This window comes from Acomys russatus, chromosome 7 (genome assembly GCF_903995435.1).
Source record: "Acomys russatus chromosome 7, mAcoRus1.1, whole genome shotgun sequence".
Classification (NCBI taxonomy): Eukaryota; Metazoa; Chordata; class Mammalia; order Rodentia; family Muridae; genus Acomys; species Acomys russatus.
In genome coordinates, this window is record NC_067143.1 from 53,803,300 (window position 1) to 53,829,898 (window position 26,599).

The following is a 26,599-nucleotide window of genomic DNA, read 5'->3' on the forward strand; positions in this document are numbered from 1 at the left end:
TAACCATCAGTGACACCGAACTCCTATCCTTGCCTCGTCCTCCCAAGTTCTGGGATCCCAGGCCTGCGCCACCACCTAGGGCTTCCTGAACGCTAGACAAGCACTCTTCCAACTGAGTTACATTCTCGGCCCATGACAGGGTAATGTTTGGGAAGGGATACAAATACGAAATCCTGCATCTTCCTCTCATTTGGGGCCCCAGAAGCAACTGATTCTTTGGGGTTTTTTGTTTGCTTGTTTGTTTTGTTTTTGTTTTTTGTTTTGTTTTGTTTTGAGACAGGATTTCTCTGTGTAGCTTTGGCTGTCCTGGACTCACTCTGTAGACCAGGCTGGCCTCGAACTCACAATGATCCACCTGCCTCTGCCTCCCAAGTGCTGGGATTAAAGGAGTGCACCACCACAGCCCAGCTAGCAACTGATTCTTACGGACTACTAAAGTGTAGACACTTGGTTCACCCACCTTCTAGGAGGGGGGAACTCATTATCAACTTTTATATAGTGACAGTGGGGATGGGAATACTCTTATTAGCTCACCCGCAAACTCACAATGACTAGAATTCATTAGACCCAGATGGGTCACAAGTTTATTAAAAATGACTGCTGTAGGAACCCCAAGCCCCACCTTGGAGCAGGAACTGGATGGCAAAGGAGTGGGATGGAAGCAGGCTTAAGACTTCCTCATTCTTTGAGGAGTTGAACTGAGGTGAGCAGCCTAGAAAGAAGACCGCCTCAGCCAAGGAGCCACAGTGACAGCACTGGGGTCAGGCTGAGCACAGGAAGCACCGCTGCATGGGCCGCAGCCCCAGCCGTCATAAAGAAAGGAAGCGTAGAACTTCACTGCCTCCTCCTTGGGGTTACTCTGGCTTGGGTCAAGCCACATTGGGAGGCATCAGCCACTTCCTCTGCTGTAGGTGCTGAGCTTGTAGGAGTGACTCCAGAGCCCCTCACAAAGGCTGGCTGCCTGGCGTGGGAAAGTGGTACTGAAATGTGCGGCAGAATGCTGTGTCCCACCACTTCTTAATACCTGTAGGCAGAATCATTATGGACACAGACTTTCAGCCTTAGGGTCAAATCTCCCTTCTGGTCTCCCCAGAAATCTTTAATCTCTCCCCCCCTCTTCCAGCCCCTACCTCCATCTCTCTACCTCTAGGTACTTACCTGAGGTCCAGTCCCAGCCTTTATGCCAATCTGACTTGCAGGTAAAGGAGGTACGTCAGGCTTCCCACCACTCCTGACAGTCCTCTTTACTTAACGGAACATCCAGAGAGCATTCTTTACACCAGCTCTGTTCCACCTGGGTAGAGGGGATGTTGGCAGCTATAGCTAGAAAGACCCTGAGCCCAAGGGTAGCCCCTCTAAAGTGTGCTGCTGGATCCAAGGCCAAAGGTTGGGGAAGCACTCATACAGACAGGTGTCTTGGATGAATGATGCTGGCAAGCAGGCACCATCTTCCTCCTGCAGTGATCCCGGTTGAAATTGGTACACACAGGAGTTGTCTTTGTGTAGAGCCCCTGGCTGGTGTTGACTGTGCAGCAGGCATTTCTCTTCCATGGACAACACCAGTTGGAAAAGGCATGGGGCTGAGTCTCTCGACCCTACTATGTACCTCATGGCACCTTCCAGCCTTTCTTCATTTGGTCCTTGCTTCCTGCCCCAGACTGCCTGTTCTGTGAACACTTACCACAAAGGTCCCTCTATCCTAGAACTCCAGGAGTCCCATCTCTAGAGAGATATAATTACCACAGCCTAAGAAAGAAGCTAAAGGAGCCTTGTCTTTGGGATAATAGCTTATTTATTTAGCTCTTCACAATTTATAAAAACTCTTTTCAGCCAGCCATGTTGGCAGCATGCCTGCAATGCCAGCATTCAGGAGGCTGAGGATGGAGGACCATGAATTCAAGACCAGCCTATTCAACATGGATGAGACTCTGTCTAAACAAATAAAACATGCCCCGTAACCATGGCACATGCTTACAAAACCAGCACTCTAGGGAAAAAAATGGAGGTAAGAGGAACAGGAAAAATTCAAGGTTGTCCTCAGTCACATCCTAAGTTCAAAGTCAGCTTGGGCTATATAAGACCCTATCTCAAAAAACAAAGAAAGAAACAATCTTTTAAGACTTCAAAGCAGGGGCTGGAGAGATGGCTCAGAGTTTAAGAACACTATCTGTTCTTCCAAAGGTCCTGAGTTCAATTCCCAGCAATCACATGGTGGCTCACAACCATCTATAATGTGATCTGATGCCCTCTTCTGGCCTATAGGTATACATGCAAGTAGAACACTATATACATAATAATAAATAAATAAATTAAAAAAAAAAAAACTCCACAATGAGCCAGGCATGATGTAGCACCTTTAATCCCAGCACCTGTGAGGCAGAAGCAGGCAGCTCTCTATGACTTCAATGCCAGCCTGATAGCTTGGTCTACATAGAGTTCCAGTCTCTTCATCTGTTCGTTTACATTTTTATTTTATTTATTTTGTTTTTTTCTTAAGATTTATTTATTATGTTCATAGTGCTCTGCCTTCTTGTACCCCTGCAGGCCAGAAGAGGACATCAGATCACATTATAGATGGTTGTGAGCCACCATGTGGTTGCTGGGAATTGAACTCAGGACCTTTGGAAGAACAGATAGTGCTCTTAACCTCTGAGCCATCTCTCTAGCCCTATAAGTTGTTACAGTTATAAGTTGCTGTGTGCATTCTGGGAACTGAATTCAGGTCTTCTGTAATAGCAGTAAGTGCTCTTAACTGCTGAGCCATCTTGCCATCCCTATGTTCAATGCCTTACATATCAATACATAAACATGCATGTGTGCACGTGTGCCGCGCGCGCGTGCGCGCGCGCGCGCGGCACACACACACCAATTCTGAAGCCTCAGAACTCAGAAGGCAGAGGCAGGTGGATCGCTGTGAGTTCTAGGCCAACCTGGTCTACAAAGCAAGTTCCATGACAACCAGGGCTACAAACAGAGCCCTATTGTTTTGTCTTGAAAAAACAAAACAACAACAAAAACCAGTTCTCTTGTGATAGACATAGCAATCAATAATAAAATGACTGTTGGGACTGGAGAGATAGATGGCTTAGCGGGTGAGAGCACTGACTGCTCTTCCAGAGGACCCAGGTTCAATTCCCAGCACCCATATGGCAGCTCACAATTGTCTGTGACTCCTGTTTCAGGAAATCCAACACCCTCACATAGACATACATGCAGTCAAACACCAATGTACATAAAAAATAAAATAAAATGACTGTTATACAATAAAATAAATAAATACAAATAGTTTTGCTTTGTTCTCTTGCTTGCTTGTTTTTGAGGTAGGGTCTCACTATGTAGCCCTGCCTGGCCTGGAACTCACTTTGTAGACCAGGGACCAGGGTAGTTCTGATCACAGAGTGATCTTGACTCTGCCTCCTGAGTGTTGGGTTTAAAGGTGTATACCACCTTACCTGGCCGGGTTTTGGGTTTTTTTTGTTTGTTTGTTTTTTGTTTCATTTTGTTTTTGCAGACAGGGTTTCTCTGTGTAGCCTTGGCTGTCCTGGAACTCACTTTGTAGACCAGGCTGGCCTTGAACTCACAGTGATCCACCTGCCTCTGCCTCTGAAGAGCTGGGATTAAAGGTGTGTGGCACCATACCTGGCTTCCTGGCCAGGTTAGTTTTTGTTTTTGTTTTTTTAATTTTTTTTTTTTGTTTTAGTTTTTTTTTGAGACAGGGTTTCCCTATGTAGCCTTGGCTGTCCTGGACTCACTTTGTAGACCAGGCTAGCCTCGAACTCACAGTGATCCCCCTGCCTCTGCCTCCTGAATGCTGGGATTACAGGCATGCGCGACCACGCCCAGCTTTCTGGCCAGGTTTTTGCTTTTGTTTTTAACCTTAGATTTATTTATTTATTTATTAATATATTTTATTTGTTTATTCATATTACATCTCAATGGTTATCCCCTCCCTTGTACCCTCCCATTCCTCCCTCCCTCCCATTTTCCCCTTACTCCCCTCCCCTATGACTGTGACTGAGGGGGACCTCCTCCCCCTGTATATGCTCATAGGGTATCAAGACTCTTCTTGGTAGCCTGCTATCCCTCCTCTGAGTGCCACCAGGCCTCCCCATCCAGGGGCCGTGGTCAAATATGGCACACCAGAGTTCATGTGAAAGTCAGAACCCACTCTCCATTCAGCTGTGAAGACTGTCCTGTCCATTGGCTAGATCTGGGTAGGGTTCAAAGTTTACTTGGATGGTGCCATAGTTTGAGCAGTAAACTTTTTTTTTTTAATTTTATTTATTTACTATGTATGGTAAATGCTATTCTGCCTGCATGTATATCTGCAGGCCAGAAGAAGACACCAGATCTCATTATAGATGGTTGTGAGCCACCATGTGGTTGCTGGGAATTGAACTCAGGATGTTTGGAAGAATGGTGAGTGTTCTTAACCTCTGAGCCATCTCTCCAGCCCCCTCTTTTTTTTTTTTTTAATAATTTATTCAGATTATATCCTGATTGTTATCCCCTCACTTGTAGCTTCCCATTCCCCCCTCCCTCCCTCTTTCACCCTATTCCCCTCCCCTAGACCTGTGACAGAAGGGGACCTCCTCCCCCACCATATGATCACAGATAACTTTAGATTTCTTTTTGTTTGTTTGTTTGTTTGTTTTTGTTTTTGTTTTTTGAGACAGGGTTTCTCTTATAGTCCTGGCTGTCCTGGACTCACCATCCTGGCCATGAACTCACAGAGATCACCTGCCTCTGCCTCCTGAGTGCTGGGACTGAAGGGGTGCGCCATGACGCCCAGCTCCTTAGATTTCTTTCTAGAATTAAAAGAAAAGAAAAGGATCTAAACATATTTCTCACAAAAGGCTCCATTGAGTTTTCATCTGTTGGTATAAATGCTTATAGACTATGTGAACTGCAGTCCTTACAGCTGTGGTTCTCATAGTAGGCCTGCCCACGTCTACATTTGGCACTCTGCGGAATTGAGGGCAGAAACCATCTCTTCTGCGGCCTCTCATCCACCAAACTTCTAGAGGAGAGCTCTCCCTAATCCTACCTGAAGTCTACCATAAAAGCTGGTCATGTTGGGGCCTGGAAAGAGAGTTCAGAGGTTAAGTGCCTTAACTGGCTGATCTTCCAGAGGACTTGGGTTCAATTCCCAGCAGCCACATGGCAGCTCACTACTGTCCCTAATTCATTTCCGGGGGATCCAACACCACATATGAAGGCAAAACACCAATGCACATTAAAAAAAAAAAAGGAAAAAAAACCTGGTGGTGTCTAACCTCCGAGAGTCTCTCTGTGCTTCCACAAACCCTAATTTGAGTGATATAGAGATTATCATCATGTGACCTCACGTGGTCTCTAATTAGAGGCCTGTAATGATCAACTGTCTCATTGCCACCACCATGTCCTCTTCTGGGAAGAGCCCTCAGAAAATCGCTTCACCACTTTCCCCTATTGCACACATCATCTCCAGCAATAACAGCTCAGGGTGTTTGGGGGTGTCTGGCTGCTCACCACACATGCCACACCCTGACTTCTGTCATCTTCCTATCGGAACCGCACTCCAGCAGCACCTAGTCATGCAGCTTGTCCTCTGGGCCTGGCTCTGTCTTGTGGTGCTTGGCATCCATGCAAACGTTGAGCAGGTCTGTTCTGTCCCAGGCACTGCATGTGATAACCACGCAGGCCGAAAGCAGGAGTGGCGTTTGTTTCCACACCGTGTGCCTTTCTCTCTGTGCAAAGGGAGCTATGGTTAGGGAGCCCTAGACCCAAGGGGGTGCTTCATTCATTCCCTCTGTCCCTACAGTGAAACAGAAGGCCAGTCCCTGCACCTTCAGCACTGAGATTCTGAGGCTCCCTGAAGTTGGGATACAGGTCAGCAAGAAGGTTCTCTTACCCCATGGCACAGGAGGTTTATAAAAGAGGCTAAGCTTTCCAAGCTAGAAGAGACACGTTGCCCCTATGCTCTTATCTTCTTTCCAGACTTTATGACATGTAGTTATATAGTTCAGGTCCCTGGCTGCTTGGTACCTTGAAAAGGGCCGGACCACACACATCCTTCATCCTGTCACGGCAGGTTCTCTGCGCTCCACTCTATATCAGCTGGGTCATCATGTCAGCCTAGAAATTCTGTCAGCCCTGGGGGAGATGGTGACCCAGCCCCGCAGAGTTCTCCAGATTGGCAGGAGGATCAGTGGCATAGCCCCGCAGGATGGTGCTTGCTTAGAGGGTACAAAAGAAAGAACGGTGCTTTGCAAAGCTCTGCTTCCTCCAGTCCTCCCTTCCCTGTTCTCCAAATGCCGTTCTGCCCTGCCCATCCTGACATCTACTTCTGCAGGAAAAGTGGACCATACCTAAACCTCTCAAAAGAAAACAAACACATCCAAAACAGACGCAGCTGCGATGGGTGATACACGTCTGTAATCCCAGTACATGGGGGGTGGGGAGGGAGAGCAGCGAGAAGAAGGCGTGTGGGTTTGAGGCTAGTCTGGGCTACATAGTGAGATCTTGTCGTCGTTCCCTCCCACCCCCCGAAAAAAAGCAAACGACCTAAAGAACTGAAGGACAATACAAAAGTCTGTCTTGGAGCTGGCAAGATGCACTAGCATGTAAAGACACTTGCCACCAGATCTAATGACCTGAGTTCAGTGCCTGGAACCCATGTGGCAGAAGTAAAGAGCTGACTCCCCACATACATACATGCATATATGCATGTATACATACACACAACACAGTCAAGAAATGTGAGACGTGTTTAAAGGCTTGGATTTTGAAAATACATACATGCATACACACATACATACTTGCATACATGCTCCCCTTATTAGAGCAACTGAACAAACACCCTAGGTCACAGGAAGTACATGCAAACATTGTGATCCCACACTCTCTGTTCCTGACCTCACCTCACACCACTCACCACTGCTGTGTTCCTCTGGGCTCAGCCTGTGATACACAGAAGAGTTCTTGTTTGGTCTTGTTTTTTTTGTTTGTTTGTTTTGTTTTTCAAGACAGGGTTACTTTGTGTAGCCTTGGCTGTCCTAGACTCACTTTGTAGACCAAGCTGGCCTCAAACTCACAGCAATCCACCTGCCTCGGCTTCCCAAATGCTTGGATTAAAGGCATGTGCCAACCACGCTCAGGTCACAGAAGAGTTCTTTTTTTTCGAGGGAGGGGGTTTGGAGTTTTTTGAGACAGGGTTTCTCTGTGTAGCCTGTGTAGCTGTCCTGGACTCACCTTGTAGACCAGGCTGGCCTCAAACTCACAGTAATCCATCTGCCTCTACCTCCCAAGTGCTGGGATTAAAGGTGTGCCCCACCACACCCGGCCACAGAACAGTTCTTTTTTTTTTTTAATTTAATTAATTTATTCAGATTACAATTCAATTGTTATCCCATCACTCATATCCTCCCGTTCCTCCCTCCCGCTTTCACCCTATTCCCCACAGAAGAATTCTTAATGGAGACAAGACCCCTCGTTCTCTCTTAGTGACCTTGCAAACATGCATCCTTTCTGCAAGTTACACCCCACATCCTTACATTTGAGGGTCAAGTTTTTCCTCCAGTTTCTTCTTCTGTGAGTCTCCTTCTTCCCAGAAGCCAAAATAATCTATCTCAGTTGTTCCTTCCTTTCCCCCTTTTCTTCCTTGTTTTGTTTTCTTTCTTTCTTTCTTTTTTTCTTTCTTTTTTTTTTTTTTTTTTTTTTTTTTGGTTTTTCGAGACAGGGTTTCTCTGTGTAGCCTTGGCCATCCTGGACTCACTTTGTAGACCAGGTTGGCCTCAAACTCACAGCGATCCGCCTGCCTCTGCCTCCGGAGTGCTGGGATTAAAGACGTGTGCCACCACACGCCTGGCTCTGTTTTGTTTTCTTTTTCTTTTTCTTTTTTCTTCCTTGTTTTGTTTTCTTGAGATAGAGTTTGACCATGTAGCCATGGCTGGCCTGGAACTCAATATATAGACCAAACTGGCATGGAACTCACAGAGCTCCACCTGCTTCTGCCTCGTGCCCCCGACCATACTTGGCTTATTTTATTTTCCTTTCTGTGGAACTAGCCATGGTCTCCAGGTCCTTGAATATACTAGGCCAGATCTCTACTCCTGAGTTACATTTTCAGTTCTGAGATTTTATATTTATTTTAATTATGAGTAGGTAAGTACATCTCAGTGTGGGTATGTGCATGTTAAGTGCAGGTGCCCATGGTGGTGAGAGTGGTGCTTCTAACAAGAGTTATGGCCCTTCCTTGCACAAATTGCCAAGTCCTGCAATGTCCCTGTCATCCTTTCCCCACTTGGAAGACCTTATCTGAATGTCCTTGGCTTCTAGGAGCACACACAGGGCTGTCCGAATTGCCCTCTCCCCAGACTAGCAACAGATCAGCCCCACAGTCTTTGTCCACAGTGCCACATAGAAGATAAGAGCTTTGGTAAGCATAGAATGAAATGTTCCCAGTCAGAGCTTCTGTTCTTCCTTCTCCAGGCGACCCTACCCTCTCCAGTGCTGTTGAGTCAGTCAGTCTTTGCTGTTTTCATTCATCTCTTCCTCTCTTTTTCGTTTTTGTTTTTGGTTTTTTTTTTTTTCGTTTTTTTTTTTTTTTTTTTTTTCAAGACAGGGTTTTCTCTGTGTAGCCCTGGCTGGAACTCACCACTGGCCACTCCATAACTTTTTCATCCCACAGAACTGAGACTCTAGAGGTAGACTTGGACGTGCACACCTGTAACCACAGCTACTCAGAAGGCTGAAGCAGGAGAGTCACAAGTCCAGGGCCAGTCTGGGATGCAGAGTGGGAAACTCAGTGAAACTCTTGTCTCAAAATGGAAACTAGGCCAGACAGTGGTGGCCCATGCCTTTAATTCTAACACTCAGGAGGCAGAGGCAGGCAGATTTTTGTGAATTCGAGGCCAACTTGGTTTACAGAGTGAGTTCCAGGACAGCCAGGGCTACACAGAGAAACCACATCTGGCTCTCTTTACCTTAAAAAAAAATTTTGGGGGGGAGGCCTGGGCATGTGTTCAAGGCCAGCCTGGGCTACAAAGCAAATCCAGGACAGACAGCCAGGACTACAAGAGAAACCCTGTCTCGAAAAACCAAAAAAACAAAAAAAATGTTTGTGTAAATTTTGTGGCTTGTGTAAATAGCTGGGTGCATATGGGCACGTATAAGTAAAAGTTGAGGGATATTATTCGCTAAGGACTGTCATGCATTGCTCCATGACAAAGATGCACTGAAAAATGTGTCAGTAAGCAGTTCTGTCATTGTGCAAACATCATTGAATGCAGTCTGGGTCAGTCACTCCAGGTGACATCTGGATGCAATCAAGAGATCCGAGAGGCTTTCTGTTTGGCGTGTGTGTGTGTGTGTGTGTGTGTGTGTGTGTGTGTGTGTGTGTGTGTAATGTAACCTGTGTAACCCATCCTGACCTCAAACTAATGCTGTACAAGACAATAGTATTGAACTTTTTTTGTTTGATTGGTTTAGGTTTATTTTATTTTATTTTATTTTATTTTATTTTTGTTGTTTGGTTTGGGTTTTTTTTGGGGGGGGGGGGCTGGCTTTTTGAGACAGGGTTTCTCTGGGTAGCCTTGGTGGTTCTGGACTCACTTTGTAAACCAGGCTGGCCTTGAACTCACAGCAATCAGCCTACCTTTGCTTCTCGTGTGCTGGGATTAAACGCATGTACCACCATGCCTGGCATTTTGTTTTGTTTTTGTTTTTAAATCTTTTTAAATTTTTATCTATTTATTTATGTGCATTGGTGTTTTGTCTGTGTGTATGTCTGTATGAGGGTGTCAGATCTTGGAGTTACAGACAGTTGTGAGCTGCCATGTGGGTGCTGGGAATTGAACCAGGGTCCTTTGTTCTCTTAACTGCTGAGCTATCTCTCCAGCCCTGTTGTTTGTTTGTTTGTTTGTTTGTTTGTTTGTTTTGCGACAGTGTTTCTTCCTGTAGCCCTGGCTGTTCTGGAACTCACTCTATAGACCAGGCTGGCCTTGCCTTAAGACATTGAACTTTTTTTTTTTTTTTTGGTTTTTCGAGACAGGGTTTCTCTGTGTAGCCTTGGCCATCCTGGACTCACTTTGTAGACCAGGCTGGCCTTGAACTCACAGCGATCCGCCTGCCTCTGCCTCCCAAGTGCTGGGATTAAAGGCGTGCGCCACCACGCCTGGCAAGACATTGAACTTTTGATTCTCTTAGCTGACCCCACCTCAGGCCAGTGCCATGATTACAGGTTGAATCAAATGGCCAAGATTTATTCTAATAATATAATCAAATGATTTGGGGTATTAAACCTTAACTTTCTTTCCTGAGAATATTCCCACTTGGTATTAGTGTGAAATAGTTTTGACATTTTGCAGAAGACTAACAACCTTATTCATAGAAAATATTGGTCTTCAATTTCCCTTCTTTCTGGTGTCTTTGTCCATACTGGCTTCATGGCATGAGACGGAAACATTATCTTATGTACATATTTGGAAGAGTTTCAGAAGTGGGGTGTGTGTGTGTGTGTGTGTGTGCACGCACGTGTATGTTTATTTGTTCTTTTCTAGTACTGAGATTTGAACCCAGGATTTCACATATACAAGACAAACAACAAAAAGTTGGCTCTTAGGTGCCGGGCGTGGTGGCGCACGCCTTTAATCCCAGCACTCGGGAGGCAGAGGCAGGCGGATAGCTGTGAGTTCGAGGCCAGCCTGGTCTACAAAGTGAGTCCAGGACAGCCAAGGCTACACAGAGAGACCCTGTCTCGGAAAAAAAAAAAAAAAAAAGTTGGCTCTTAGCTGGGCATAGTGACACAAACCTTTAGTCCCAACATTCAAGACACAGAGGCAGGTGGATCTCTGAGATCAAGGCCAGCTTGATCTACAGAGAGAGTTCCAGGACAACCAGAGCTGCACAGAGAAACTCTGTCTCAAAAACAAAAACAAACAAACAAAAAAAACCAAGCAAACAAACAAATAAATAAGCTGTCTCTTATTCTTCAGACATTTGGTAAGCCACCAAGGAATTCTGGGTCTCAGTATTTCTTGTAGAGAATTATAAGAAAATTAACTTAATCTCTTCCTCTCCTGTAAGCCTATTTTGAGGTTTTCGCTTTATCTTTAGTAGTTTGTATTTTTTTAAAAACTCTGTACCTAGGGCCAGGCATCATGGCACACTCCTTTAATCCCAGCACTTGGAAGGCAGAGGCAGGTGCATCTCTGTGAGTTTAAGGCCAGCCTCGTCTACAAAGCAAGTCCATGAATGCCAAGGCTACACAGAGAAACCTTGTCTCAAAAAACAAAAACAAAGAAACAAACAAAAAAAGCCCACTGTGGTGGTGCCTAGCTGTAATCCTAGCACTCAGGAGGCAGAGGCAGAAGCAGAGGCAGAGGCAGAGGCAGAGGCAGGCAGATCTCTGTGAGTGCAAGACCAACCTGGTCTACAAAGAGAGTCCCGGACAGCCAGGCCTCTGTTACACAGAAAACCTTGTCTCAAAACAAAACACACACACACACACAAACAAACACACACACGAAAGAAAGAGAACAAGACAACTCGAGTTCAGTTTGTAGTTTGTTTCTTAGGGCTTGAGATAAAGCGTTTATAGGGGACAGCCAGGTGGGTTGAAGGGTATGAACTGTGCAGACCAAGCTTTGGGGAGTCCCCAAACCCATTCTGCCCCCTCTAGTGGCTGCCAGGATGTTGCTTTTCACATCTATGGTAGTGAGACTTGATTTTGAAAGCTTCTGCGATGGAGTTTAGTTTCCAAAAAGGAAGCAAACAAACAAAAAATAAATAAGAAGTAAAAATGTCACATAGCTCCCGGTTCCTACTGAAACTCTGCCATCTTTTCTTTCTTATTTTTGTTGAAGACTTAAAAATTTTTATGTAAAAAATAAAAATAAAATAATAAAATAAAAATTTTATGTAGTTATATATGCGCCTGAGTGTGTGTGTGTATGTAGCCTGAATTCCTGTCTCAGTTGCTTTCTATAGCTATTATAATAAAGATCATGACTTGGTGAGATTTTGTTTTTCATTTTTCAACATCTATCTTTCGTCATGAAGGGAAGCCAGAGAAGGAACTGCAGTCGAGAACTCAAGCGGAGATGACGGAGGCATACCGCTTCTGACTGGCTCGCCATCCTTGACTTGCTCAGCCTGCTTTCCTATACAACCCACCAGCCCAGGTGAAATACCACATACAACTGGCCAGGCCTGCACACTTCAGTCATTAATCAAGAAAATGCCTACCAGATGTGGTGGCGTGTGCCTTTAATCTCAACATTCGGAGGCAGAGGCAGATGCATCGCTGTGAGTTCGAGGCCAGCCTGGTCTACAAAGTGAGCCCAGGACAGGACAGTCAAGGCTAACACAGAGAGACCCTGTCTAGGAAAAAAAAAAAAAAAAAAGAAAGAGAATGCCTCACAGGCCAATCTAGTAGCAGCAATGAAGCAATTTTAAAACTCAAGTTCCCTCTTCCTAGATGACTCTGGCTCCTGTTAACAAAAATCAAACTAACACAATTGACCCCTTGTCAACTTGACACACAAATTACAATTTTTATAAAGATTTATTTATTTATTCTGTATACAATGCTTTGCCTGCATGTACACCTGTAGGCTGGAAGAGGGCATCATATCATATTACAGATGGTTGGGAACCACCATGTGGTTGCTGGGAACTGAACTCAGGACCTAGGGAAGAGCAGGCTGTGCTCTTAACCACTGAACCATCTCCCAGGCCACAAATTACAATTTTTTAAAAAAGATTTATTTGTTATGTATACAGTGTTCAGCCTGAATGTACACCTGCTGGCCAGAAGAAGTCCCCAGATCACATTATAGATGGCTGTGAGTCACCATGTGGTTGCTGGAAATTGAACTCAGGACTTTTGAAAGAACAGTCAGTGCTCTTAACCTCTGAGCCATCTCTCTAGGCCCCCAAATACACCATTATTAAATCAAAACTTTCCACCGTTTTTGGCCAAAGATCTCATATTAATATCATAATAGTATAACTTTAAAAAGCCTACAACCAAACCGGCACTGGTGGTGCACGCCTTTAATACCAGCACTTGGAAGGCAGAGGCAGGTGGATCTCTGTGAGTTTGAGGCCAGCCTGGTCTACAAAGCAAGTCCAGGACAGCCAAGGCTACACAGAGAAACCCTGTCTTGAAAAACAAAACAAAACAAAAAAACCCAAAACCCAATTCCTACAACCAAGCTGGGCAGTTGGTGGTGCATGCCTTTAATCCCAGCACTCGGGAGGCAGAGGCAGATCTTTGTGAGTTCGAGGCCAGCCTGGTCTACAGAGCAAGTTATAGGACAGCTAGAGCTGTTACACAGAGAAACCCTTTATCAAAAAACCAAAAACAAATGAATAAATAATAATAATGTTTCATACATCTTATTCTAAGAGAGATGAACCAGTGTAGTCACATTAACAACTATATTTTTTTATTTTAATATTTTTATTTAAAAATTTTTATGTATATTTAGTATATTGCCTGCATGTATGTATGTGTACCACATGCATGCATGGTGCCCTTAGAGGTCAGAAAAGTGCATCAGATCCCCTGGAACTGGAATGCTATAATTCCAGATGGTTGTATGTTGCAGGATATTTGATTACACTGTGAACCTCGAGATTATGTGTTGTTTACTGGTAAAAAACAAAACTGCTTCTGGTTGTGGTGTGGCTCAGCCCTATCACCCACCTTTAATTCAAGAGCTTTTTGCTGCAGTATTGTCAACAGGACTAAACAAAGTCAACCCTAAGACAAGAGGCAGAACAAGCAACCAGTTGACAGGGATTGAACACAGGAAGAAAACCATGGAGAGGGAGAGGAAGTCAGGAGGACGACAGAGAGATGCACAGGAAATAAAAGGAGGGAAGCTTTGTTTGAGGGTTTTTATGAGGTAGCCTGGGGAAGGAGGTTGACTTTTCATTTTTGAGATGTCTGCTGAGTAGCAAGATCAGCTGGTTGCTGCCTCTGCCTCTCCAAGATATCAGGCTTTCATCCCAGCACCTGGCTCCTGAGTCTTTCTTGGTAAAATTGGACAATTGAGATTTTGTTAAAAGCAACAGTTATGAGCCACCGTACAGATCCTGGGAACCAAACCAGCTCCTCTGAAAGAGCAGCTGGTGCTCTCTTAACCACTATTACAGACGAGCCATAGATAAGCCATCTATTATCCAGCCCATAATACTTCCTTGAGACAGGGTCTCTCTGTGCAGTCTCAGTTGGCCTAGAACTCCACCATACCTGGCTTCCCCGCAGGCCATTTTTTGTTCCTTCCATTTTTGAAAGCTTTGGTTAATGTTGAGAGTTTCAGAAAACCCGATGCTGATACTTGCCAGAGTTCTGGCTGCTTTGGGGGAGGAATGGATTCTCAGGCGCCCTTCCTCTGCCCTTCGAGGAGTGCTAGCTCAGATGACTTCTATTTTAAGAAGTATAAAGCTTTAAATGATATTAGTCGCCCAGAGTGTAGTCTATTCTTAACATGAAGAAATAAAAGCGGTTTTTGTTTCCTGTGTGTGTTTTCCCCTGACTACGGTGTTTAAGTCCTTACTCAATCTAAAAGAGAATTTTCACTTCCCAAAAAAAAAAATCTGTTTTGTTTTTTGTTGTTGTTTCGTTTTGTTTTGTTTTTTGCTTGCTTGCTTTTGTGTTGACTCATGTCAAATCCTCGGATCTTGCTTTAACGTCATCCAGTGGGAGGGTTCCCCACTTCTAGAGAAGTTACAACTGTTTTTGTTTGTTTGTTTTTGCTTCTCTTTTTTTTTTTTTAAGATTTATTTATTCATTATTATGTATACAGTGCTCTGCCTGTATGTACATTTGCAGGCCAGAAGAGGACACCAGATCATAGTATAGATGGTTTTGAGCCACCATGTGGTTGCTGGGAATTGAACTCAGGACCTCTGGAAGAGCAAGCAGTGTTCTTAACCACTGAGCCATCTCTCTAGCCCTTGTTTTTGCTTTTCAAGTGCTCTACTCCTCAACTGTATACAGCCAGGTATAGTGCCACTACCTTTTTTTTCCCCCCAGACAGGGTTTCGCTGTGTAGCCTTGGCTGTCCTAGACTTACTATGTAGATCAGGCTGGTTTTGAATTCATAGCGATCTGCCTGCCTTTGCTTCCCAAGTGCTGGGATCAGGGTTTCTCTGTGTAGTCTTGGCTGTCGTGGACTCACTTTGTAGACCGTGCTGGCCTCGGACTCACAGCAATTCACCTGCCTCTGCCTCCCGAGTGCTGGGATTAAAGGCCTGTGCCACCACGCCCAGCCTGAAGCTATCTTAAAATTTAATAATAAATTGGTTAAATTGGAGGAGAAATCTGCACGTTCTGTCTTCTTCATCTTTGGTTTTTTTTTTTTTTAGGGGGGTTGTTTGTTTGTTTTTAAATTTGTCTGTATAGGCCTAGCTGTCCTAGAACATCCTGTAGACCAGGCTGGCCTTGAACTCACAGAGATCTGTCTGCTCCACCTCCTGAGACCTACAGTGAGTCACGACTACTACCTGGCCTCCTTTCACACTGATATAGGAAATTAATAGGTTGAGCCCACCGTCTGCTATGCGTAAGTGCTTTCTCTTCTGTCCTCCTGGCTATTTACGATTCCTCCCACAATTTACAGGAAACAGACTCATGCAGCTGACACCACTGCCTTAAACTAACACTTGGATGAGTCAAACTCTTTGAGGCCTGAGACTTGGGTTTCCAGAAAACTTGCAGCCTCTAGGCAAAAGACATGGAGAGAGTTGCTCACCCAATAAATGATTTTAAAGGAAGGAGTCAACTTAGTGAAACAGATGTGATTGTGGTCATCATCTTGTTATTTTGGGTAATGTACTTCATATATATATATTTATATATTTTTTTAATTAGTCATATGATAACCTTTCTTTTCCTCCTAGCTCTGGTCTATAACCCTCAATTTAGCAGGCTATACTTGTGCCAGCTGGAATAAACATTCTCTTTTAAAAAGTCACTCATCAGTGGGCAACTCCCGTAAATGTTTCAACTGGACTTGTCTACAGCCTGTTCTGAGAACAGAGTTGTTCCTGGACCGAATGCAGCCCTGACCCCCTGTCTCAACTGCCCCCCCAACCCCTTTTATTCACTCTTTCTTTCTTTTGTTTTTGTTTTTCAAGATAGAGTTTCTCTGTGTAGCACTGGCTGTCCTGGACTCGCTTTGTAGACCATGCTGGCCTCGAACTCAACAGTGATCTGCCTGCCTCTGCTGAGATTAAAGGCTTGTGTCACTACGTCCTGTTTCTTTCTTATTTTTTGAGACAGACTCTCACTAGATAGCCTTGGCTTATCTGGAACTTGCTACATGGACCCAGCTGGCCTCAAACTCAGATTAGTCGCCTCTGTTTCTCCAACGCTATCCACTAGATTAGGGTTGTTACTGGTCGATTACTCTGCTTTTCATGTTGATATAGTCATGTGTGTACAGCTTCACAGAAGTAGTCCTCGCACTGGGATCTCACTGAAAAGTTATATGGGTAACTTTGAGCTGGAGAGATGACTCAGTGGGTAAAAGTATTCTTGCTCTTCCATAGGACTGGAGTTTGGTCCTGGCACCTCAGCCACATGTCAGACCACAGCTGCCTGTGACTCCAGTTCCAGGGCACCCCACCTTTCTTCTGGCCTCCTGAACTCACATGGTGCACATGGTGCACAGATATGTGCTCACAGACACATAAATTCAAAACTAATTGGGCCTGGTGTGTGGTGCAAGTTTGAATGCCAGCACCAGGAGTCAGAGGCAGACAGATCTCTGTGAACTTGAGACTAGCCAGGCCCACATACAAGCCAGCTAGGGCTATATAGTAAGGCCTTACCCCAATAAATAAAAATTAGTTTAAAAAAAAAAAAAAAGAATAAACTAATTGTGCCGGGTGTGATGGCATACACCTTTAATCCCAGCAATCAAGAGGCAGAGGCAGGCAGAGCACTGTGAGTTTGAGGCCTACAAAGTGAGTCCAGGACAGCCAAGGCTACACAGAGAAATCCTGTCTTGAAAAACAAAACAAAAGAAAAGAATAAAAGATTCATGTTAAAAACTTGGACCTCTGTTAAAAGTTCTACTGAGGAAAGATTGGACCATGATGGCTCTGACCTAATCAGTAAACTCATCCATTGATAGATTAATAATACTGTGGTAAAATGGACGTGGTGGCTCACACCTGTAATCTCAGTACTTGGGAGGCTGAGGTAAGAGTGTCATGAGTTCAAGGTCAATCTGGGCTATGTGTGAATTTTAGGGCAGTTCAAGCTAAAAAGTGAGTCTCTGTCTCAAAATAAGCAAACTACTAAACAACAAATAATCCAGTGTCTTTCTTGGGAGACAGTAAAGAGGATGACATGGACTTGGTTGGAAGTAGGTCACTGGGAACATGCCCTGAAGACTCACATCTAGTTTTTTGCTCTATACTTCCTAGCCACTGTAATTCAGTGATCCTCTCTTCCTCTGTCCCGACCTACTTCCCCAAAAGTCTGCCTCAACAGAGGCCCAGAAACAATAGAACTATCTGAATCTGCATCTTAAATTGTTTCCTTGGTTATTTTGTCACAGAGACAAAAAGGCTAACACACCCTTCCAGAAATAGGAACTGGTTATAAAATAAGGTCTTTGTAGTAGCCATAGGTTGTTTGACAGGCCTGGCGGTTCTGTTCGGTCAAGAACACAATAAGATTGTGGCGTTTTCTAGCTGGGCGTGGTGGCGCACGCCTTTAATCCCAGCACTCGGGAGGCAGAGGCATGGGGATAGCTGAGAGTTCGAGGCCAGCCTGGTCTACAAAGTGAGTCCAGAACAGCCAAGGCCACACAGAGAAACCCTGTCGCGAAAAACAAAAATAAAAACAAACAAACGAACGAAAAACCCAACCCCACGCCCCCCAAAAAAAAGATTGTGGTATTTTCTAGACCTTCTGGATTTTAGACTTGGTCATGACTTCATTTGGCCAATGAAACAACGGATGGGTGGAAGATGTGAAAGGCTTATACAGAACTCAAGTTCTCTTGTCTTATTTCATTGAGTGTGTGATAAGATAGAATCACCCCCTTCGCTCCATAGAACACCTTGTCTGTCACCCTGGGATCCTAGTTAAGTAGCAGAAGGTCCCTAAGAATCCACAAGAAACATGGCAGCTTATTCAAGAAATAGATATTAGTTGTATCAAACTTCTGGATTATTATACATGTTACTGTACAGGATGCAGAGATGCTTCCATCATTAGAGCACTTTGTGTTTTCCAGAGGACCCAGGTCAGTACCCACCATACGGGGCTCCCACCTGCCTATAACTCCAGACCAGGAGATCCAAGCACTTCCTCTTCTGCCCTCTCCTGGTCTCCAAGGGTACCCCCATGCCCATGTGTCTATAAACGTGCTCCTGCACAAACACATTTTTCTTATCTCATGACAAGGTTTCTCTGTGTAGCCCTGGCTGTCCTGGGACTCACTCTGTAGACCAGGCTGGTCTCTAACACACAGAGATCCACTTGTCTTTGCCTCCTGAATGCTGTAATTGAAGGCATGTGCCACTACCAACTGGCTTACACACACACACACACACACACACACACACACACACACACACACACTTTAAACAAAAATGTTACTGGGCTAGGCCTGGTATCACAAACCTTTAATCCCAGTACTCAGGAGGCAGGCAGATCTCTGTGAGTTGGAGTCCAGCCTGGTCTACAATGCAAGTGCAGGGTAGCCAGGCCTCTCCTACAATGAGAAACTGTCTTGAAAAAAACAAAACAAAAAGAAATGTTACTGTAAGACTAGTGAAATGGCTCAGGCAGTAAATTGCTTGCCATGCATGCATAGGACCTTAGTTCAGTTTTCCAGCACCAAAGTGAACATCTGGAGAGGTACCACACATCTGCAATCAGCAATCCTGCAGTTGAGAAGTAAAGATGGGTGGAGCCTGGAAGTTCATGGAGACTCCAGATTCTCAGAGGGACTCTATAACAAAAAAGATGAAGTGTCTTAGTCACTGTTCTATTGTTCTGAAGAGACGCCACGACCTCCAACAAGACCACGCCTCCTAATCTTTCTAATCTTATCAGAGTTCCACTCCCTGGTGAGTGCTAACTCAAATATATGAGCCTGTGAGGGACATTCTCTTCAGCCCACCATAGAAAGGCTGGAGAAGTGGCACAAAGGACCCATGCTAACTTCTCAGCACCCACAAGGTAGCTCCCGAAAGCTCTCTTCTGACTTCTATATGAGCACCCTGGCAGGGACACAGACACACAGACACACAGATACACACACACACCATGTACATACAGAGTACACACTAATTTTAAAGGCAGAGGCCGGCAGATCTCTCTAAGTTTGAGGCTAGCCTGGTCTACAAAGCCATTTCCCGGAGAGCCAGACCTACACAGAGAAACCTTGTGTCAAAAAACAAAAACAAAACAAACAAAGAACTTTAGACGTCTGATGTGGTACTTGCAATCCCAATACTTAGGAGATAGTCAGGAGGATCAGGAGGTCAAGATGATTTCAAGGCTAACCTGGGCTACATGAGACCCTGTCTCAAAACAAAACCTAAGACAGGACAGAGGGCGTGGCTCTCTCCGGCCTCCTTGTCTTCTTCCCAGCATTCATGTAGAATGTGCTGGCATCACTTCTTGGTCTTTTGGCTAAGATGAAGTGTAGAAGATGCAGAACACTCCTGCTCCTACCTCTTCCATTGACCATCGCTGAGGTCATCACTGAGTGGTTAGCCCTACTGGGGTCCAATTTCAAATGGTAAAATACTTAACTGGCACTCTGGGGGCAGAGGCAGGTGGATCTCTGTGAGTTCGAGGCCAGCCTAGTCTACAAAGCGAGCCCAGGACAGCCAGGGCTACAAAGAGAAACCCTATCTTGAAAAGCTAAATTTGCCGGGCGTGGTGGCGCATGCCTTTAATCCCAGCACTCAGGAGGCAGAGGCAGGCGGATCGCTGTGAGTTCGAGGCCAGCCTGGTCTACAAAGCGAGTCCAGGACAGACAAGGCTACACAGAGAAACCTTGTCTCAACTCCCCCCCAAAAAAAGCTAAATTAAAAAAAAGAAAAGAAAAGAAAGAAAGAAAAGAAAAGTTAAGTGTATCTGACTAGTAAACAGTAAATGTAAGAGCAAGGAACTAATCAAGTTTAAACAACTTAAATCAGTGGGAAGTAGGAAGCAAAATAATTATATTCTCATTCACACCCAAATAATTCATAAGACACATATGGAATGTCTGGTTTATTAAACAGGCTGTCAGAGCCCGGGCCCAAAGAAGTCTGGGATCTGGGAGCCTAAGCCAGCCAGGGAGTGCCAGGCATCAGAAGGTAAAAGGAACTCAGCTGAAACACCCAAAGCAGCATTGAAGACAGGCTGCACAGTAGCAGCCAGGCCCCGTGAAGCCCAGCTCCACTCATAGCCTCGGCGTAGAACCTCGCCACCTCCTCATTGGGGTTGCCTTGGGCGGGATCGAACCACATCTGGATGCAGCGGCCGCTCCCTCGGCTGTAGTTGCTGAGCTTGTAGGAGTGGCTCCAGACTTCCTCACACAGAGCGGCAGGGGTAGGGAAGTAAAAGACGAAGGGACGGCAGGAGGCTCCCACGGGACACTGGTTATACCCTATATAAATGATAGGAGACCATTAGCCACTGTGCCTAGCCCTATCTCTGTTTATGCCCGCCTCAAAACCCCCAATCTTCACACAAAGGGTGCACAACCCCCACCCCTGCACCATTAAATGCCCCCTCCCACTCCACCCACTCCTTACCCGAGGTCCAGTTCCACCCCACGTGCCAGTTGCTCTTGCAGGTAAAAGAGGAGCGGCAATCCTCCCACCACTGCTGGCAGTCCTCCTTGCACAGGGGAACATCGAGGATTCGCTCTTTTCGCCAGCTCTGGTCCACCTGCTGGATCCAGGGTCCCAAGTTAGGGGAGCACTCATAGAGGCAGGTGTCTTGGATGAAGTGTCGCTTGCATTCCGGTGTCATAGTTCCACAGTGGTTCCAGTTGAACTTGTACAGGTAGGAAATGTCCTTGTGCGCTTCTTGGCTTGTGTTCGTGGAACAGCAGGAATTCTTCTTCCAGGGACTGCACTGTGTGGTGGGAGACACACGTCCACCGTCAGCATGGACAGAATACTTCATGTGCAGCCTTGCACCTTGTTGGCTTGACTGCCTAGCCAATCATTGGCGGAAGGGGGAGGAGGAGGGGGAGAGGGAAGGGGAGGGAAATACTTGCTGTTGAGCCCTTGCTGGCTGTGGGAGCTCAGAAGGCACAGTCCTCACAAAATCCAGTAACTTATGAGCCCTGGAGAGATGACGCTGTGGGTGAGAACACTGCCTGCTCTCGCAGAAGACCAGAGTTTGGTTTCCAGCACCCACATGGCAGCTCAAAACTGTCTGTAACTCCTATTCAAGGGATCTTATGCTTTCTTCTAGCCTTCCAGAACACCAGGCAGACATGAACACAGGTGATGCACATACATACATACACGCGAGCAAGCAAATACTCATACACATAAAATAAAAATAATTTTTAAAATTTACTAATTCACGCAGAGGCAGGTGGATCTCTGAGGTCAAGGCCAGCCAGGTCTACAATGTGAATTCTAAGACAGCCAGAACCATACAGAGAAACCCTGTCTCAAAAAAAAAAAAAAAAAAAAAAAGTCAGCCAGGCATGGTGGCGCACACCTTTAATCCCAGCACTCAAGAGGCAGAGGCAGGAGGATCTCTGTAAGTTCAAGACCAACCTGGTCTACAAAGTGAGTTCAGAACAGCCACGACTACACAGAGAAGCCCTGTCTCGAAAAACCAAAATAAATAAAATCATTAATTCACACATATTGCTTCTTTCAGTATATGTGCATTTTATGCACATGTGCCTGTGTGCATGTGTACCCATGCACACATTTGTATGCAAGTGTGGCAGTCAGAAGACAACCTCATGCAGTTTGTCCACTTCCTTTGAGGCAGGGTCTCTCACTGGCCTGTAGAGTACAGATGAAGGCATCTGCCCTAGCTGCCAGGAAGCAGGGGTCTCATTTGTCTTTGTCTCCTCCGTGCTGGGGTCACAAGCCCACATTACCTCTGCCCTTGCCATCTGAATATGACTCCTAGGGATTAAACTCAGGTCCTCATATTTGTGAGGCAAGTACTATCTCCCCATTGCTTTTTTTTTTTTTTTTTTTTACTGAAACAAAGCTTCCTGGAGTCTACGCTGCCTTCAAACTCTATCTGTAACCAAGAACAACCTTGAACTCCCTCCCGAGTCACTCTCTTCTACTCTCAAGTGGCGATATTACAGTCCTGTGCTTCCACATCCAGCTTTTTTTTTTTTAATTAATTAATTAACTAAAAATTCTTTTAAAGCCAGGTTTTCACTATGGAGCCCTGGCTCACCTGGAAGACACTATATAGACCAGGTTAACATAGCATTCACAGAGATAGACTTACCACCATGGCTGGGAACACACCTGGGTTTTCTTTTTTTTTCTATCTTTTTTTGGGGGTGGGGTGGGGGGTTGGTTTCAAGACAGGGTTTCTGGCCTGGAGAGATGGCTCAGAGGTTAAGAGCATTGCCTGCTCTTCCAAAGGTCCTGAGTTCAATTCCCAGCAACTACATGGTGGCTCGTAACTGTCTATAATGAGATCTGGTGCTTTCTTCTGACTTGTAGGTCTATGTGCAGGCAAAATACTGTATTCTTAATAAATAAATAAATATTAAAAAAAAAAAAAGAGGGGGTTTCTCTGTGTAGCCTTGGCTGTCTTGGACTCACTTTGCAGACCAGGCTGGCCTTGAACTTACAGAGATAGATCTGCCTGCCTCTGCCTCCCAAGTGCTGGGCATACCTAGGTTTTCAATTCAAGTCTTTGTGAGTCCCTACCCACCCTAAGCCAGGAAATAAGGAATAAAATGATAAACACAACATGCCCACTGCTTTGGAGAACTAAATAGATGAAAGGAGGAGAAAGGCATGTGGACTTGCAGTGCCACCAGATGGTAGGATAAACGTCACTGAGAAAATGACAAAACCCAGAGGAGAGGGTCCAGTGACGTGAACACATAACACGTAATACTAGTGGAGGGAGAGTGCACAGCGTGAAAACCATGTTCAAACAATTTGTTGTTGTTGTTGTTTTGTTCTTTTCGTTTGTTTTTTCAGATAAGGTCTCTGTGCAGCCCTGAAACTCGCTATGCAGATCATGCTGACCTCAGATTCAGAGATCTGTGTGCCTCTGCCCCTCAGAGTGCTAGCATAAAAGGCATGTGGCACTATACCTGGTTTTGTTTTTGTTTTTTGTTTTTTGTTTTTTTTGAGACAGGGCTTCTCTGTGTAGCCTTGGCTGTCCTGGTTTTGTAGCCCAGGCTGGCCTCAAACTCACAGCGATCCACCTGCCTCTGCCTCCCCGAGTGCTGAAATTAAAGGTGCGCACTACCACACCCTGCTTGGTTTCCTTTTTCTTTTTCTTTTTTTTTTTTTAAAGAATCTAGAGAGATGACTCAGCATTAAGAATCTACAGCCCAGCACCCATGTCCTGGCTCAAAACTGCCAGTAACTCCAGTACCAAATGATCTGACACCTTCCTTTTAGCCTCCACCACCATACATGGGTGGTATTCTTTCACACAGACATATAGTCTTAAAAAGAAAGTAAACTTTGAATAAGTTAATAAAGTTAAGGCTGCTCAAGTTTGCCACTGCTTCGTATAAAAGTAGCACTTGTCGGGGCTGGAGAGGTGGCTCAGTGGTTAAGAGCACTGTCTGCTCTTCCAGAGGTCTTGCATTCAATTCCCAGCAAGCACATGCTGGCTCACAACCATCTATAATGTGATTTGATGCCTTTTCCTGGCATACAGGTGTACATGCAAATAGAACACTTCTCTACATAAAATAAATAAATCTTTCAAAACAAAACAAAGCGGAAAAACTAGCAGCTCTGTGCTCAGTCACTCACAAATACTAGCACCAAGTATGGAGGCACATACCTTTAATTCCAACATGGAGGACGCCCATCTGGTCTACTTTTTGAGTTCCAGGCCAGTCAGGCTACAAGGGAGACCCTGCCTCACAGTCACAAAACAAAACAGCAGTGTAGGAAAGTGAAGAATATAGGACACTCATCCCAAGCTGAGGAGCTATTGAGAGTTGTTGGATCCTAGGGAAGTGGTCCATGGTAGGCTGACCATGCTCCAGTGGTTTATAAAAGAGAAAAGACAAAAAGACAAAGGAAAGGAAGGAGGACGTGGAGGGACATGGTTGTCCGATTGGGCCAGATATGATGAAAAACATGGTTTGCATGTACGAAATTCTCAAAGAGCCGGGCGTGGTGGTGCACGCCTTTAATCCCAGCACTCGGGAGCCAGAGGCAGGTGGATCGCTGTGAGTTCGAGGCCAGCCTGGTCTACAAAGTGAGTCCAGGATGGCCAAGGCTACACAGAGAAACCCTGTCTCGGAAAAAAACAAAAACAAAAAACAAAACAAAACAAAAAACCCGAAATTCTCAAAGAATAATATTAAATTTTTATTTGTTTGTTTGTTTGCTTATTTATTTATTTTTGGAGACAGAGCTTTTCTGTGTAGCCCTGGCTGTCCCTGAACTCACTCTGTTGACCAGGCTGGCATTAAACTCAGAAAATCCACCTGCCTCTGCCTCCCAAGTGCTGGGATTAAATCCATTCACCACCACTGTTTGGCTAAAATAGTATTACAATAAATAAATAAATAAATAAACCAGCAAATAGGGCCTAGAGGGATGGCTCCGAGGCTAAGAGCACTCACTTGTGGCTCTTGCAGAAGACTTGGGTTCAGGTCTTAGCATACGGAAGCTCACAACCGTCTGCAACTCCAGGAATGAAGAATCCTGTCTCAGACTCCCCAGTCGTCAACCTTCTGTTGTTTTACTTTAGAGTTGCTATTTCACACTGATTTTATTAACTGTTTAGGCAGGTTTGGAATAATAAATGGTCTATAGCAAACAACTGTTAGAGCACAGAGACCTCAAACCCTCAAGCCGAGGGCCACAGTCCAGGTGTTTCCTAGATGCCTGACCCCAAATGCTTGTCAGTCAGCCTCACAGATAGGAGAGTCTCTTCATGACCTCTAAGGCTGGCAGAAAAGCACGTCTGTGGCAGCTTAAAGCTCCTTTCCTGAAGCCAGGCATGGTGGCGCACACCTTTAGTCACAGTACTCGGGAGGCAGAGGCCAGCCTGGTCTACAAAGTGAGTCCAGGACAGCCAAGGCTTCACAGAGAAACCTTGTCTTGGGGGAGGGGGTTGTAAAGACCCTTTCCTGGCCTAGAGAGATGGCTCAGAGGTTAAGAGCACTGTCTGCTCTTCCAGAGGTCCTAAATTCTTTTTTTTTTTTTTTTTTTTTTTTTTTTTTTTGGTTTTTCGAGACAGGGTTTCTCTGTGTAGCCTTGGCTGTCCTGGACTCACTTTGTAGACCAGGCTGGCCTCGAACTCACAGCGATCCGCCTGCCTCTGCCTCCAGAGGTCCTAAATTCATTCCCAGCAATCACATGGTGGCTCACAACAATCAATAAGATGATCTGCTGCCCTCTTCTGGTGTGCAGGTGTACATGCAGGCAGAGCACTGTATATTATAATAAATAAATATTTTTTAAAAAGAAAAACTCTTCCCAGAGACCCTCAGAGGAGTCCTTCTCAATTTAAACCTAAAACCACCACAATGGCCTGCCTATTTCATTTCCCAGGCTCTTCCCCGAACCTACTTCCTTATTTGTGCAACGTCGAAGACCAGCTACATGTATTGATTACACTGGCAGTTGGCAGCCAATCTGTATTGTCAAAATCACCCACTTTAGAGACCAGGTCTGTCCACCTCCACCACAGACTGGGACTAGATAGTTCTTTCTCCTGACCCACTAGTTCTCAGTCAGCCACCTGTCACCCTTTGTCCTACCTGCTGGTGTAAATTGTCCTCAGGGCCTGGCTTTTCTTTGTGGTGCTTGGCATCCATGCAGACATTGAGAAGTTCAGTCCTGGCCCGAGCAGCTCTGTACTGTGTACATTCAGCCACCCATATCATCAGAAGCAACTGCATTGTCATCAGGTGAGCCATGTCAGACCCTGAAAGTACAACTATGGTAAGTGCAACCTCCAAGTATGCATGTGCTCTGCTCCTGTGGGTGGAGCCTATGTTCAAGGACCTTGCATCGTCTCCTCCTGTCAGTCTTCCCAGACTCAGTGAGGATCAAATGCCCTGGAGACAATCACTGGTCAGAGCCTTTTTTTACTTCAGTGGTCCTGAGACTCAGACAAGGATCTTCAAAACAAAGTTCGGCCACCTCGACAGGTGGTGGTGGCACACGCCTTTAATCCTAGCACTTGGGACCCACTCTGAAAAGACAAGATTTTTTTTTTTAAAGTATTTATCTTTTTAAGTGTTTTGCCAGCATGTATGTCTATACATCACATGCATGCAGGGTCCCGAGAGGGCAGAAGAGGGCACCAGATCCCCTAGAACTAGACTTACAGATGGTGTGAGCCACCACGTGGGTGCTGGGAATGTAACACGAGTCCTCTCAAAAGAAGTCAGTGTTCTTAACCCATGAACTGTCTCTCCTGCCCTCAATTTGT

General features: G+C 45.3%; 1 protein-coding gene and 1 pseudogene across 1 annotated transcript; both read right to left on the reverse strand.

Annotated features, from left to right (window-relative positions):
• Positions 1 to 581: 581 nt before the first annotated feature.
• On the reverse strand, positions 582 to 12,119 carry LOC127191974 (folate receptor beta-like; annotated as a pseudogene).
• Positions 12,120 to 20,248: 8,129 nt separating this feature from the next.
• On the reverse strand, positions 20,249 to 26,117 carry LOC127191785 (folate receptor alpha). The gene is made up of 3 exons (XM_051149097.1): positions 25,923 to 26,117; positions 20,767 to 21,091; positions 20,249 to 20,618 (listed from the first exon to the last, which is right to left on the reverse strand). The coding sequence occupies exons 1-3, from the start codon at positions 26,079 to 26,081 to the stop codon at positions 20,293 to 20,295; spliced, it is 810 nt and encodes a 269-aa protein (XP_051005054.1). The 5' UTR covers positions 26,082 to 26,117; the 3' UTR covers positions 20,249 to 20,292.
• Between the last annotated feature and the right edge of the window lie 482 nt (positions 26,118 to 26,599).

Bases quoted from the DNA above. Each gene is read 5' to 3' on its own strand.
- LOC127191785 (XM_051149097.1), bottom strand. From the start codon at position 26,081: ATGGCTCACCTGATGACAATGCAGTTGCTTCTGATGATATGGGTGGCT. The intron at 21,092-25,922 runs GTAGGACAAAGG...CCCACCACACAG, and splicing joins AGGACAATTTACACCAGCAG to TGCAGTCCCTGGAAGAAGAA. The intron at 20,619-20,766 runs GTAAGGAGTGGG...TCATTTATATAG, and splicing joins GGGGTGGAACTGGACCTCGG to GGTATAACCAGTGTCCCGTG.